Source organism: Peromyscus maniculatus, chromosome 10 (genome assembly GCF_049852395.1).
Source record: "Peromyscus maniculatus bairdii isolate BWxNUB_F1_BW_parent chromosome 10, HU_Pman_BW_mat_3.1, whole genome shotgun sequence".
Classification (NCBI taxonomy): Eukaryota; Metazoa; Chordata; class Mammalia; order Rodentia; family Cricetidae; genus Peromyscus; species Peromyscus maniculatus.
This window is the reverse complement of record NC_134861.1, coordinates 1,720,145-1,735,306: the sequence shown is the minus strand read 5'-3', so window position 1 is coordinate 1,735,306 and position 15,162 is coordinate 1,720,145. Positions and strand designations below refer to the sequence as shown.

The 15,162-nt window shown below is 51.0% G+C and overlaps 1 protein-coding gene across 2 annotated transcripts in view; it reads left to right on the top strand.

Moving 5' to 3' along the window:
• The window catches only part of C10H4orf50 (chromosome 10 C4orf50 homolog), a 93,375-nt gene that overhangs the window by 25,540 nt on the left and 52,673 nt on the right, over positions 1–15,162 (top strand). For both annotated transcript variants that reach the window (XM_076545686.1, XM_016004055.3), the window contains 4 exons: positions 287–2,728; positions 8,670–8,843; positions 11,820–11,876; positions 13,026–13,208. In XM_076545686.1, the coding sequence (XP_076401801.1) occupies positions 287–2,728; positions 8,670–8,843; positions 11,820–11,876; positions 13,026–13,208 (2,856 nt within the window). The remainder of the gene's footprint in view (positions 1–286; positions 2,729–8,669; positions 8,844–11,819; positions 11,877–13,025; positions 13,209–15,162) is intronic.

The following is a 15,162-nucleotide window of genomic DNA, read 5'->3' as shown; positions in this document are numbered from 1 at the left end:
AAGTGGCCAGGGAGTGAGTGCCCAGGGGGTCCGGTCTCTGTGAGGAGGCAATGTTTGGTTTGAGATGAAGGGGTTTTTCTTGAGAATATCTGGGAGAAGGAGAATCTTGGGCAATGGGAAGAACTCAGGCCAAGGCCGTGAAGTAGAAGAGCAGAACATGTGTCCAGCTGTGTGAGTGGCTTTAGAGAGCACTGGGGGTGGGACATGATCAGATGTTGCGGGGGGTGGTGGTGGTGCTCAGCGGGCAGAGACTCTTTCATGCCACATCTCCTCTCTCCACCTGCAGGGTGCTCTTGTCCAGCCCCGTCTAGATGGACAGACTCTTGGGCTGCTGTGTAGCTGCCTCCCAGCGCCAGGCATGGATGAGCCACTCTGCTCCTTGGAGCCGGCAGGAGTTTCAGAGAGTCTTCGAGCTGCTGGAGCCCAGGAACCCCTTCTGTTGTTACCCACATCCACGCTCCCCCTCTGGGGACCTGCTGGGGAACCACAGCTCCTCCTATCACTTCTGCTTCCGGATGACCTCCTACAAGAACTTCAGACCCAAGAAGAGCTGGATAGCAAGCCCTCACCTGCCCCTGGGGCTGTGGCACCCCCTGGCTGGCCTTGTGATCTGGCAAGGAGCCATGTCACCTCCCTCATCCGGGAGTCCCCACTCATTTCAAATAGCCCATTTCCCACAAAAGGGTCCAAGGAGCCCAGAGGCATGTGGGAAGAGAGCAGTGGACCTCCAGTTGCAAGTGCAGAGAAGTGGGAGGTGACGGGAACCTTGGGAATGATAAAATCAGAGCTTGAGGTCAAGGCCCTGCTGGACCAGGAAAGCAGTGGGAAGCTGATCTTGGACACGGAGGTCCAAGCCCCAGAGGGCATGCAGGAAGGGAGCAGGGCTTCAGAGACCCAGCCCGTGGCCCACTGTCCTCGCCTCCGGCCAGAATGTCTCATACCGACTCTGCATGGAACAACCTCTAGGCCACAGGAGGGTCCTGATTCCTTGAGAAAGAGAGGGAGTGTGGAAGGATGTAGCTGGGAACTCTTGGGAAAACTGTTATCAGAGAAGGAGGAAGAGGCCACAAGTTCCAGGGCCCATGAGACCAGAGAGCCAGAGCCAAATGGTAGCCAGCTTCCATCAGGTAATGGCAAAGAGGTCCAGAGGAGGGCACAGGGCAAGCAGGACCACCAGCTGTGCTTGGAAGACATTCATCTGCAGAAGGGGAGGTCTGGGGATGAAGACCAAGAGGAGAAGATGCAGCTCCCAGGGGCACCCAGCCCAACTTCTTTGGGAGTCCCTGAGCAGCCTGACGTCATGGCCCATGTGGGTCAGGAACAGCGCCTACCAATGGGTGATCAAGATTGGCTGCTGTTTCCCAAATGGGCCCCAGCAGGTGCCAGCAGTGAAGGTCCTTGCCCCTCACAGGCTTTGGTCACAGGACAGGACAGGTGCACCCTGCAGATAGACACACTGGAGAGGGAGAGGGAGGCCTGCTTCCAGCCGCTGAACAACCTGAAGCTTGTCTGTGGAGATCCCCAGCAGATGTCAGCATTGATGAAAGAGAGCCAGAGTGTCACTCATACATGGTTGGATGTTGAAGGGGATGTGTGCCTTCAGCAGGCATCAGGTAGCCAGGATCTGAATGCAAAATCCAGCAGGAATGGTGAGGGAGGGAGGCGGGAAGAGGATGTGGCCCTATGCACTGGAGATGTTCCTCCAGGAGCAGCACTCGATGGGGAAAAAGCCAACTGGGGCCCTGCAGAGCTGGGTGGGATCCCACTCCCCACAACATGGTATACCCTTAAGAGGGCGGGGAGCAGGTCCCATCAGCTCCTTGCCACCCCAAAGGAAGAGAGAAGTCAGGTTTTGCTTGATCATGCCAGGCTTCGGGGAGCCCAAGAAGGATGTCACCATGAAGGATGCCATTGTGAAGAAGAGCTGGCCAGAGAAGCAGCCAAGGCACTGAGGCTGGAGCAGGCGAACCACACACTGCAGGGAGAGCTGGTCCACCTCAGGCGTGAGCTGGACCAGTGTCTGCAGGCTGTGTCTGACCTGGAGGACTGTAATGGGAAGAGTTACTGCAAGATTTCCCAGCTGGAAGAGGAAAATGAGAAACTGAAGGGGGACCTGGGCCGGCTGCACAAAGCCATGTCCCAGAGTGTCAGGAAAGCTGGCAGCAAGATGAAGGACGCCACCCAGGAAAACAGAGAGCTCAGGGCTCTGATCTCAGAGCTCGGAGTCAGTTACAAAGGGCTGATAAAGGACACAGTGCTAGGGATAGAAGACATGGTCTGGGCTCTGCAGGGCGAGAACAAGCACCTTGTAGGCAGAGTTCAAGGCCTGGAGCGGGAGGTCCTGCAGAGGAGCAGGGATCCAGGGGAAGAAAAGCGGTGTTCCCAGGGAAACTCCAAGATGGCAGGAGACAAGGGACACACTGAAGACAAAGAGGTCCAGGTGACTCCATTTTCAGGACAACTGATCACAAGAGCCTGTGGGCCACCCTGGGATGAGAAATTAGGTGTGACTTGGGGTCAGGCAGGACCTTCCTTAGATTTGGAAGATACCAGATGCAGGGCTCTTGCTAGTTCCACCCCATCAGTCTGCGCAGTCACTTCAGGGCCTCAGGAAGCACACACCAACGGGACAAGGGGAGACGGAGCTCGGCTGCAAAAAGAACAGGAGACACCACGGTGTTCCATGCAACCAGGACAGTCTCAGGGGTCCCTGAGCAGAAGCCTTCAGGTAGGTTGACTTGCCTTCCCTCTTGTATTGCTGGCTCTGCAGTGGGGTACCCCCACCCCAAGACCTAGGTATCCCTGTGGCAGCCGTAGGAGGGAGTTCGACCATCAGCCCCATTTGACAGATGAGAAAAGCAGGCAGAGAGGTGAAGGGGTTTGTCTGAGGTCACCCAGCTAGGGAGGGCTGCAGCTGGGATGAACCCACGCAGACTGACCCAAGGTCTCCCTACTGACCGGCCAGGTAAGCCTGACCCTCCCACAGGATCCAGAGAAGAAAGAGTGGAATGGAGGAGGGGCTTGCACTTTGAGGTCATGCCTTGGATTTTTCCAAGTGGGTAATAGCTCAAACAGCCCAAGGCATCACTCTTCAGGTTGGGTCTTAAAAGTTGTTGCAGACCAACCATGGGAGGTAACGCAGCAGAATGTAATTGGGTTGGTTCTGTAGAGACGTGAGACTTCGGTGCAGACATGGGATCACCTCCTGCCCCAAGACAAATCTCAACTTTTATAATTCCCGGGGTGAAATGCTCACATTGTTAATGTCTAAGGACCCCTGATGCTGGGACCCTGTACCACTCCAGCATCCTGCCTCTCTCTCTCCCTTTCTGTGTCTCCATCTGCTCCTCCCCCTCACTCTCTATTGCTGGCTCCTTCTTCCCTCTCTCTCCTCAGCAATTCTAGTCGCTATCTCAAAGAACAGCTTTTGGATTTTTACCAGTTTCCTTTATTGTCTGCACTCCGTCTTATTGGTATGTGTGTATATGTATATGCATATATGTATATATATATGAGTTTATATATATTGGTATGTGTATATGTATATGCATATATATATATGAGTTTTTCTCTTACAATAGCTTATATCCTTGTATACTTTATTATTATTGTTCTAGTGGCCACTCTAGAAATTCCAGGATGTATGTATCATTTAGATTTGCCTTAGATTAATGCCTTTGTATCATGTCCCAAATCATGCAAAAAAATATTTCAGTAGCCTAACTTTGCTAATTGTTTATTAGCTTGTTATACATTGCTTCAATGTACAATAAGCCTCAGGAGTCATTGTTCCTGCTGATTTGAGCGGCCATTAATCTTTCTTGCAAATATCTGGGTGTTTTTGTGGTGTTTATTCTTCCACACGAATTTGGAGGAACGTGTTGTTGGTATTTCTCAGAGTGAGAGTTTTCTCTTTATGAAACATTGTTTCCACTAGCGCTGGAGATCTCTTCTCTTAGATTCAGCACAGTGGGTCGGCAGCTTCCCCTCATGCAGCATGGTGAAGGCTGCCTTCCACTGCCTCTGCCTCCCACCAGCTCTGCTCAGAAACCAGTTGTCATTATTTCTTCCAGCCCCGGAAGAAACTTATGTCATCATGTCTGGCTGCTTTGAAGATTTCCTTTTTATCTTTGATTTTTGATGGCTTGATGGATCTAGCTATGGTTCTGTTTGTATTTTTTATACACATTTTCCCAAGCTCTTTGAACTTAGATATTTATGTCTTTCTTCAGACTTGAAAAATCCTTAGTTATCATCTCCTTAAAAATTTTTCCCATGTTCAGAGGTGCATATGTGTGTATGTGTATAGTGTATGTGTGTTTGGGCATGTGTGCCTGTGTGTGTGAAGTGTATGTGTGTGTGTATGCAATGCATGTTTGTATGCAATGCATATGTATGTGTAATGCATGTGTGTGCAATGTGTGTGTAGTGCATATGTGTATGCAGTGCATGTGTGTGCAATGTGTGTGTGTTTGTGCAGTGTGTGTGTGTGTGTGTGTGTGTGTGTGTGTGTACCAGAGGTCAACCTCCGCTGTCATTCTCCTGGAGCTATCCACCTGCATTTTTTTCCAGACAGGGATCTTCTGGGACCTAGGGCTCACAAATTAGACTAGAGTGACCAGCCAATGAGCCATAGGAATCTGCATCTTACATTCCCCAGTGTTGGGATTGGAGATGTATGCCACCACACTTGGCTTTTACCATGGGTGCTGGGCATGGACTCTAGTCCTTAGCTCTGCAGCAAGCACGTCAGCCAACAAACTATCTCTTCAGTCCCCTAGTTGTCCTTTTGTCTTATTTATTGTCTTGTTTTTCTTTCACCTTCTGGAATTCCAGGCTTTTTGACCAAATCTTTTATCTTTGAAAGAAGTTTGTCTTGGTTTTTCAGGCCTGTGCTTCTGTTTTGGGTTTTCTACTGGCTTTAATTTGCTAACTGTGTGTTCTAGTGTGACCCACCTTTTGATAAATTTACCCAGTGAGCTCCTGATTCATTGTGCTTTGTGCATCTAGACTACCCATGTTATTATTCACAAGGGAGAGATGCTGACCATGTGCTGAGATAGTTAATCTTCTCCTCTGTTCAGTCTATCTTTCAAATGTGGAAATACGCACCCGCTGCCACTTGGCAGGTCTCGTCTCTACTCCAGCATCTGGATCTTCTCTTAGCCTATTCCTGTTGGTCTGATTTCTTGGTAGATGTCACATTTCACAGTTTCTTCTCATATCCGGCCATTCTAAGAGCTCTGTGGCGCTGGACCTGCACGTGACAAGTGATAGAGGTCCCTGGTCACCTCTTCCTCCTGCACGGCTGTGTGTGTCTCTTTCTGGCCCCTCGTGAGGTGGTGTCTGGTCATTGTATTCCCATGCAAGTCTCTTTCAGTCCTAGGGTGTGCAGTGACTGTCACGGTGTGGCACTTGCTCCTAAGACATCCACCCTTCCGTGATGTTGGCTGAGTTCCCGGAGTGTTCAGCAAGATGGCTTTACCTTGGCTCAGCCCAAACTCTGCCGCCTTCTCAGCACCGTGTGGCCCTGAGGTCCTGGTGGTTTGCCCTCCCAGCGAAGGATGGAGGATGGCGTTTCTAGGGCAGCATTTTGTTCTGTTTGTTTGAATGCCGCTCTCTGTCCTCAGTCCCACACCCGGCTGTCCTTACATACCTGAACTCCATCCTCACCCTTTCTCCCGGCCTTGCTCTCAGCGTTGGAGCAAGTTCCTGAACTGTGGTCTACAGGGCGTTTCAGAGAGAAGCCTAGGGGTTCCCCGCACTTGGCTGTGTTTCATCCCCCGACCCCTGCCGCTCCCCCAGTCACTTTCCAGTGCTGGCAAACAACTATTTTTGTCTTTTCTTCCTGGATTTCCTAGTTTTTCAAGAATAGCTATTCTGACTTGACCAGGCAAGAACTGGACATCCGAGGAGATGAATACAGAGAGTGTTCAGGGCTTTGCAAGATGGCTGCCCGGGCTCTGGCGCCGTGAAAAGCCAGGCTTGTTGAAAAAGAAAGCCGAGCTGGTGTGACCACACCACAGCATCCAGGGCTGTGGTGTGAGGTGGAAGGTGAAAGGCTGTTGAAAAAATGTCAGAGCTGGCTAGTTGACCCTGCCCTGAGGTGGTGTGTGTGTGTGTGTGTGTGTGTGTGTGTGTGTGTGTGTGTGTGTGTGTGTGTGTCTGAAAGAGAGAGAGAGTTTGAGGACCACAGAGGGAGTTTGGGGATCACAGCTAGGAGGTGACATACAGTTGAGAAACGCAGAATTAGCAACTAGAGGTGACGTCCACAGGATTTAGGGATGATCAGGGACAGAGCATAAAGAAAGGTCCCTCTTTCTGTAGCAGTCACTTTTAAGCCTATGGCCCTCTCACAGCTTCCTGTCATACTTGATGTGAACCCCTACCTCTTACAGTAAGCGCACACACAGCTGAGAGTCTCCAAGGCTGCAGCTGCAGTCTCCAAGGCTGCAGTCTACACCCCACCCGCCGCACCCTGAACTGCAACGTGAGTTCTCTGCATCCCTCACTGGCCTCTCTGTGCATCCCGGCTTTCACCTGGGAACTGCTACTGACCTTTGGGTCTCATGTTCGGGGCAGCCCTGCAGACTGGGCTCCGGGCGGAGGGGTAGTGGAGCTGCCTTGGGCACAGCTCTTCGCAGCTCTGCCGTCATCAGCGTCATTGTGACAGGGATTTGTATCACCAGAACTCATGAATGCTACAGATTGGTACTGGACCATGGTGTCTGCCACCACAGCATGGATCGGGCCAGATACTCTGCGCAGAGCCTCCTAAGGGTTCCCAGAGCCCCTGGGCCTCCTTTTACCAACTGGGTTGAACGACCTGTATCTGTCACTCTCCCTGACAGCCAGAGCTCTTGTGGGACAGTGTCCCTGCTGTCCCGAAGCCCAAGCACAGCATGAAGTCACTTGTGTAGGACAGACTCAGGCAACAGGCAGGTTTCCCCGTCTAATACCAGACCGTGTTGCGGCCACTCTCTTTGGACTCATGGCGCAGAGCCCTTGTCCAAGCCGCCAGAGGCAGGAGGTGGCAACAAACCACCAAACTTCTCAAAAGGCCACGTTGTTTTGGAGTCTGGAGATAAGTTTTATGGAACCATCCGGAGCACCCATCTGTTCCTGACAGGCCCCAGCCTGTGAGTCTCAGGCCTACGCAGCATGAATTTCTATTAATTAAGAAAAATATCACATTCTGCTATTGTGGTCCTTGTTCACAGGGAGATATCCGATCAGTCCCAGAGTCACATGGACCCTGCTCCCCTCCTGCTCCACGCTTCTCCTCCCCTCCTCCCACTCAGAATAGCTTGGGACCCCTTCCACCCTCTCCCACTGGAGTGTGGAATGGTGGGAGTCATGAGATGAACGAGTTGCTTTAAATAAAGTGAGGGACAAGGGTGTCTGTGAGTTTCTGAGCTCCCCAGTCCCTCCCTTAGTGTTATGATCAGGGTTGATCACACCTCGCTCATAGGTTCATAAATCCTCCCACTGTGATCTCAGGTCCACAACCCACAGGTGTGAGCCTGTCATGGACAAGGTCTATCTCCCCACAGCATTAGCACGATCAAGTTGAGCGTGACTGCAGATGGCCCGATACTAACAGCCGTGGGGAAATGCACATGGCACATGATGGGAGAAAGAAAAATGTATCCTGTGTCCAATTTCATAGAGGAGCTGGAGAGATGGCTCAGGGTTAAGAGCACTTACTGCTGTTCCAGAGGACCCAACACCCATGCTAGGCAGCTCACAACCACTTGGAACTCCAGCTCCAGGGGGGCGGGGGTTGACACCGTCTTCTGGCTCCCTTGAGCACTGCACTCATGTGTTGCACATACACACACACACACACACACACACACATAAATTAGCATTTTTAATCTTTAAAAATTTATAAAGGAAAGTATGTGTATGTGTGCATATGTATGCATATGTAAGTTAGTAAAACAATGAGGACTTACCACACAGGACCACTTGGGGGCAGCACTGTCCCTACCGTGGAACCCACTTCCCTGAGGGGTGAGCAAGTTCCTTTCTCCCTGCATCTCCTGGTATCCCTGTGAAATCTGTTACCCTGGTGTTCCATCAGAGAATAAGAGATTATTTGGAGCTGGTTTAAGCCAGTGCTCATGGGAAATTCGGCATCGTCTGTCCTATCTAAAGTCATGAAGCTTTAGTGGAATGAGTGTCTATTTGTGTGTGAAATTTCATCCATTTCTCTGTGTTTCAGTACAATAGTGACCGACCGTGATTAAATAGGACCCTGGTTGATAGATCCTATTTTGTGTATTTTTGAGAATAATATTCTGGGATGTTGTTCTGGGGTTCCATATAATCCCCCAACCCCTCTCAAGATATCCTCCATGACCCACACACTCATATGTGCACATCGAGGCACTAAGGGCAAGCTATGTGAGGAATGGACAGTAGCAATCACAGGCAGGGATACAGAATTTGAGATGGTGGTTTGCTCCTTTCTTCTTTCTCTCCTTTCCTCCCTGCATCCCTCCCTCCATCCCTCTCTCTTTCACTTTCCTTCCTTTCTTCCTTCTACTGTGAGAAAAACCAAACAGGACAGACAGACAGACAACAAGACCATAGAACAGGTACTGGTCGTTGGCTATGGCACATTATCACCTGAGAACTTACTCACCCACAATTCCTTCTCTCAGCTCCAGACCTCCAAGACCGATGCCCCCGAGGAAGACCCCAAACTGTGCGTACAGCGGCTCCACCACCAGGTGCGGACTCTACAGTGCCAGCTCAGGGACCAGGGCTGGGCACTGCGGGAGTTGCAGGCGGCTCGGGATGAGGCTGTGAGCCTCCAGGAGAAGCTCCAGGGCAAGGTAGGCTGGGCCAACCCTTCTCGCCCTCCAAATGTTTCCAGACCTCAAGGAGCAAGCACCAACAGCTTGATGGTGTTGGCTAGAGATTTAAAGACTAGAGTGATGTGCGGAAGAAAGGCAAGGGATCTGGAGCCTTTCCAGGCAGCTGTTCTCCATTAAAAACAACATGTATATATGTTTTTTTTTTTTTAAAGCATCAGGCACTGTCTTAGAGTTCCTGTTGTTATGATGAAACACTGTGACCCAAAAGTAAGTTGGGGAGGAAAAGGTTTTTTTTTTGGCTTGCACTTCCATATCACTGTTCATCATTGGAGGAAATCAAGTCAGGAACCCAAGCAGGGCAGGAGCTGATGCAGAGGCCATGGAGGGGTGCTGCTTACTGATTTGCTCCCCATGGCTTGCTCAGCCTGCTTTCTTATAGAACCCAGGACCAGCAGTCCAGGGGTGGCACCACACACAATGGGTTGGGCCTTCTCCTGTCAGTCACTAATTAAGAAAATGCCACACAGCTAGATCCTCTAGAGGCGTTTCCTCAGTTGAGGTTCCCTTCTCTCAGATGACTCTAGCTTCTGTCAAGTTGACCTGAGACTAGGCAGCACAGGCACATTTAAATACCCTTGAGAGGAAAAGTCAGTCCTTTCTCTGCAGGAAGTGTGTGGACATGACTCTAAGAGGCCAGTGGGAGTGTCAAGGTGGCCTGGCTCAGGACCTTGGCCGTGGAGGACATTCGGACCCACATGGGGCTCAGCTCACACAAAGTGGCGGAAATCCTGGCTGTGCTGAGTTCAATCCCCACCCCCCAACCCTGCAGCTTTGTAAACTGTTCTCATTGGGGGAAACCTGATGGAATGCACAGGGGCTCCCCACCTAGTTTCTCATCATGTGCCCTCACTTAGTGCTGGCAGTGTGAGTGAATTAATTTTAATCAATACGTGATACTTACATTCATAATCTATTACACTGAAAACCCTAAAGATCCCCCCAAATATTATAAATAAGGAAAGACTAGACACGTGACTCGAAAATACTTTCTCCTAATCCCCAGCTTTTCTTTTTACTTTCTTCTCATCCACTTAAAAAGTCATTAGTTCTAGATGGGTGGTGGTGGCTCATGTCTTTAATCCCAGCACTCAGGAAACAGGGACAGGCAGATCTCTGAGTTCAAGGCCAGCCTCGTCTACAGAGGGAGTTCCAGGACAGCCAGAGCTACACAGAGACACTCTGTCTTGAAAACAAAAATTAGTTCTTTGATACTCACACATAATGTGTCCTGATTATATTCACCCCTCTGCCAACTCCTCGTAGACTGACCCCCTCCCTTCCCTACCCAGTCAACTTTGTATTTCTTCTTTATTGGATCCATCAGGTACAGTTTGTGCTGCCCATTTACACTCAGATGTATGGCCTTCTACCGCAGTGTGGTCCACCCACCCGGGCCTGCACTCTTAGAGAAAGCTGACTCTCCCTCTTCCAGCAGCTACCAACTATTACTATCCCCTTGGCTAGGGGTGAGACCCATGTTCATTTCCCTTCTGCTGGGATTCAGTCTGACTTGAGCTGGCGTGGGTCTCATGCACGTTGTCACAGATACTAAATTCCTATGGTCTGTTGTATCCCTAAAACATTCTTTCCCTGGACTCATCGGTCCCCCTGGCTCTTCCACTCTTTCCAGCAATGATCCCCGAGTCTAGGAAGAGACAAAGGATGTGACACAGATGTCCCATCTAAGGCTGAGCATTCACATTTTAATTGCAACTGTCCTGTGCTCATTTCACGGGGACACATTCAAGCTGTTTCCCAAACCGAGGCAGGGAGAGGTTACATCAAAACCTGCATACACTGAGGCCCTGTGAATACAGGTTAGTCTGCCTGAAGCTGGAATGTGCCCTTTGACCAGTCCTGGAAAGTTACACCAAACAGATTCACAGAAATACTGTTTGTAAAACAAAGAAACGGATCAGTATTACATATTCCCATCAACAGAGACCTGCTGAGAAAAATCACACCACAGCTGCATGAGGAGAGAGTGTGCAAGATTTTAAAGGGATGAGGCCAGTTCGTTTGCCTGAAAACATCACCAGGATTTTCTATTCAATTACCAAAACAGGGTGTGAGACACTCTCCATGTAGCAGATTTTCATGTACCTGTGCACACACACCTTGATTCATGTGACTATATAAGGTTGATGAAAGAAAAAATGATGGGTCAGAACTGGTCAGGAGTACAGATGGAAGGTTTATTTAGGTCACTACAGACAAAACAGTGTGAGGGGCTATCTATACAATTTCCATTTTAATACATTCTATGGGACAAGAATTCAGACAGAATCTGGCTGAACCGAAGGGAGGTCCTTTGATGGATGCTGGGCTAATGTGGAAAGTCTGAGGTGACCTCACACAAGTGCCTGGCAACTGCTCCCAGCTCCTCTCTTGCTGTGTCGGTTCTCATGCTTGGTCCTTCCTGGCAGGGATTGAGGCAAAGTCAGGAAGGCACTCCTGCTGCATGCTGTGTGTTGGGTGCCAGAGGCCTGCCCGGAGCTGAGGGCTGGGATGTGCCTCCCATCAGGAACCAGAATCCGTGGTGCTAATTTGCTCCAAGTAGTAACAGGGCACTGACTGAATACCATGCCTGGCTCTAGGTGCCCTGTATCAGTGAAGCTTCATTATGACCCTCAGCTTGGGGTTAACAGTCCCTGTACCCCACCGCTCTCCACCGCCCCCTAGTGCCCAGAAGACACTAAGCAGGGGGAGTAAGTCACTCACAGGTCACCATGGGCAGCTGGGCCAGGATTATGTCTGGCTCAGGGACCCAAGTTTCACACCAGATTGTGTCTCAGTGGCTCCATCTCTGAGGGATCAGGATGGCTGTTCCTCGGCACCCCATCTCCACACAGGGACAGGTTATGGAGGCCGGCACCTGCACTTTCCCCTAACCAGACCCACACTACTCAATCACAAGCATGCTTCTCCTTTCAGCTTGAGGAGCTCCGGGAACAGCAGCGTGAAGCGCGCCTGGCCACAAGTCCCCTGAAGGTAACATACTGCCTCGTCACTGTTTTGTATTAGAGTGCTTAGTATTTTATAAAAATACCTGAGCGTGCCAGGGACAGATGGCACTCAGGTCCCCACGAGAAGAACGTTCCATATATCGTCATCTGGCTTCTTCGAGATCATCCTAGATGGCATGTGTCCTGATCCCACGCGTTGTGTCCCACTTTCTCCTTGGTGCAGCCTCGAAGGTGCTTCGATGGGTTTGGAGACTGCCACTTGGTGCTCACATTCCCACCCTCACGCCACGTCTTCCTCTTCTCATCTTCTCTTCTGCCCTTTCCTCTCTCTTTCCCTCTCTTTCTCCTCTCTCTCCATCTCTCTCTGTCTCCTCCACTTTCCCATTACCGCATACACTCCAGCACATGTTTCCTTAGGAAAGTTCCCCATCTATCCTTTTATATTTATATTTGGGACACACCCAGGAATAGCCCTTGGTGTTCCACATGCTCTTTGCTAGCAGGAGAAGGTGACATTTCATCCGGGCCTGCATTTGGGAAGAGGCAGATGTTCATTCTGAGCTCCTGGTCTCTGTGTGGGTGGATGAGGAGGAGCCTTGATTGGACATCAGCCAAACACCATGACCCCTAGAAGCCCTGTTTCCTGCCTTCTCCTGTGGGCTCAGTTCCCTCAGCTGTTATGTCAGAAATCTGAGCCACGTCCTCTCCCATAGTTCCTCGTCTGCCTTTGTGTTGGTAAAACAGAAACTTAGAGAATTCCTGCTGAGACTCTGAGATGCCATCTGGGACACCATAGACAGCGCAATGAACCCCATGAAGTCAGGACCACGAGAGTGCCCTCCCGCTAGGCTCACGCTTTGACACATCCCTCTCACCTGAAGGAAAACCCCAGGACTTTGCGCTTCACCAGTGAGAAGCCAAATCAAAAGGCAGGAGGGCTCTACCGGGTGGGTCCTGGCTCCCTCACAGTGCGTTGCACAGATCGGTGGGTTGAGGTGTGGAGAGGAGCTTCGTCACAGTACCGCAGCACAGGAGAGCATGGCCTGTATTCTTGCCTCCCTACTGCTGTGAGCCTGGAGCCTGTTAGCACCTGCTGTGGGTGAGAGAATCAGGCCAGGAATGGGACGCTGCCCTGGCCCCCAGCTCAGCCTATACCGCACGCCTCCCGTTCCAGGCCAAGCTGGCTTCCCTGGTCCACAAGTGCCAGGAGAGGAACCGCCTGATTGAGCAGCTACTTCGGGAGCTGCCAAGACAAGAGCCCAAGAACCACCTGCTCTGCGAGCTGGCGCAGAACATGCTGGATGACGTGGCACTGGCTGAGTATACCGCCACCTTCCTGACCCCAGGAGCCCCAGAGGTAAGTTGCCGTGGACAGCACCGTCCCGGCTTATAGGGACCATGAGTGGATCCAGGCCAGACCACCTGCCACCCTGTGCTGTCTTGGCTACTGGCCCACCAGTCACCCTCCCTGGTTCCTTCTCTAGGTGGCATCTGTATTCTGAGTGCTGTGAAAAGTGCTGGGGATCCTCTGAAGTGCTTATGAGTATGGGAACAGACATAAATGTATCACATAAGCACTATGATGCTGTGTCATCAGACATTCTTGTCACGCATGCTTCATGAGCTCTGTACACATAGCCCCCTCTGCTAGGATGCTTGGTCCACCCGCAGTCTTCGGTCCAGCCTTCAAGGCACAATTCCAAGTGCCTATCCCCAGCAAGTGGTCTAAATTGCAATGATCACAATTTTCATCACAGCCTTCTGCCCTCCACTGTACGTGGGCATGCGTGATAAAGCGTACCTACGAGAGTCAGCCATGTCTGCCCCCACACAGGAAGCCTTATTCCTGGGTTTGAGCTGGATCTGCCTCTGAGACTAGCCAGGCTACTGATGGTGTGTGGTGGATGTAGGTCAGGAGGTAAACACAGAGAGCTCTTTTCCAGGAATATGGCCTTGGGGTTGCTCCTGGCTGTACAGGGGTTGAGCTGCTCAACGCTTTCACAGCCTTCAGGTGTACCTGGTCCAAATTTCCATGCAGCGGAGGAGGTGGAAACCTGAGGCCATGGGGCTGCCAAAGGTGTAAAGACTTGGTGTAGGGCCAGAGCTCAAATCTAGAACACCAGATGCCATGTCTAGTGCTCCTCTGTTTCTGTGGCTATAGAAGGCAGGGGGAGAGAGAGAGAGAGAGAGAGAGAGAGAGAGAGAGAGAGAGAGAGAGAGAGGGAGGAGACTCTAATTGAAGTAATTAAGACAGCCTCTGGGACATAATTGGTGCCTAATAATTGTGGTGAGTGAGGCAGGGCTGAAGCAAGGAGGTATTGATTACAACATGAACACTGGGGTGGGATAGGCTGATTTCCAATAACCAAACTCGAAGAGGCTGATGTCTAAATCAGAGCATAATTACCTATGAAAAACAGAACTAGTGTGTGGCCTGGCGTACTCTAGTGGATGAACACGCCAAAAAAAGTCGGCACATTTTCCCCTGCAGAGAGGCAAATTCATTAATGTGTTCATATGTTGGTCAATTACCATCTGTTGTCAGAAGGTCATGTGGGAGCTGAAGAAAAATGGGGGTGTGGGGTGGGATGGGGAATGGGGAGTGGGATAGGGATGGGGAGTGGGAAGTGAGATGGGGGTGTGGGATGAGATGGGGGATGGGGAGTGGGGGGTGGGATGGGGGTGTGGGGGTGTAGGATGGGATGGGGGATGGGGAGTAGGTGTTAATGTGTTCCAGGCTGGATGCTTCCCTCTATGAGGAGATTCCTTGGGCCTGAGATGCCTCCCCTTGGCCTGGGGTGTAGCTCTTGGGGAGGCCGCAGAGCAGGCATAACTGTCCCCAATGGTCAGCTTCTCTGTCCTCTGTATTGTCTATTCAGTGTCACAGCCCTGGCTCTGCTCCTGACTCAGCTCGGTACTACCCCCAGCTTTGAAGGTGTGCTAGTTTGGTTTCTGTTGCTGTGATAAATGCTGTGACCAAAAGCAGCTTGGGGAGGACAAGGGCTTATTTGGCTTACATATCACAGTCCATCATCAGGGAAACCAAGGCACGAACTCAGGGCAGGAACCTGGAAGCAGGAACTGAAGTAGAGACCATGAGGGTGGAGTGCTGATTGCTGGGTTGCTCTCTAGCTCATGCTCAGCCTGCTTTCTTACACAGCTCAGGACTTGCTAGGGGATGGCGCTGCCCACAGTGGGCTGGACCCTCCCACATCCACAGTCCAGACAGCAAGACAGTTCCTCACAGACGTGGCCATAGCCCAGTCTGATGGAGGCAACTCTTCAACTGAGATTCTGTCTTTGTAGGCGTG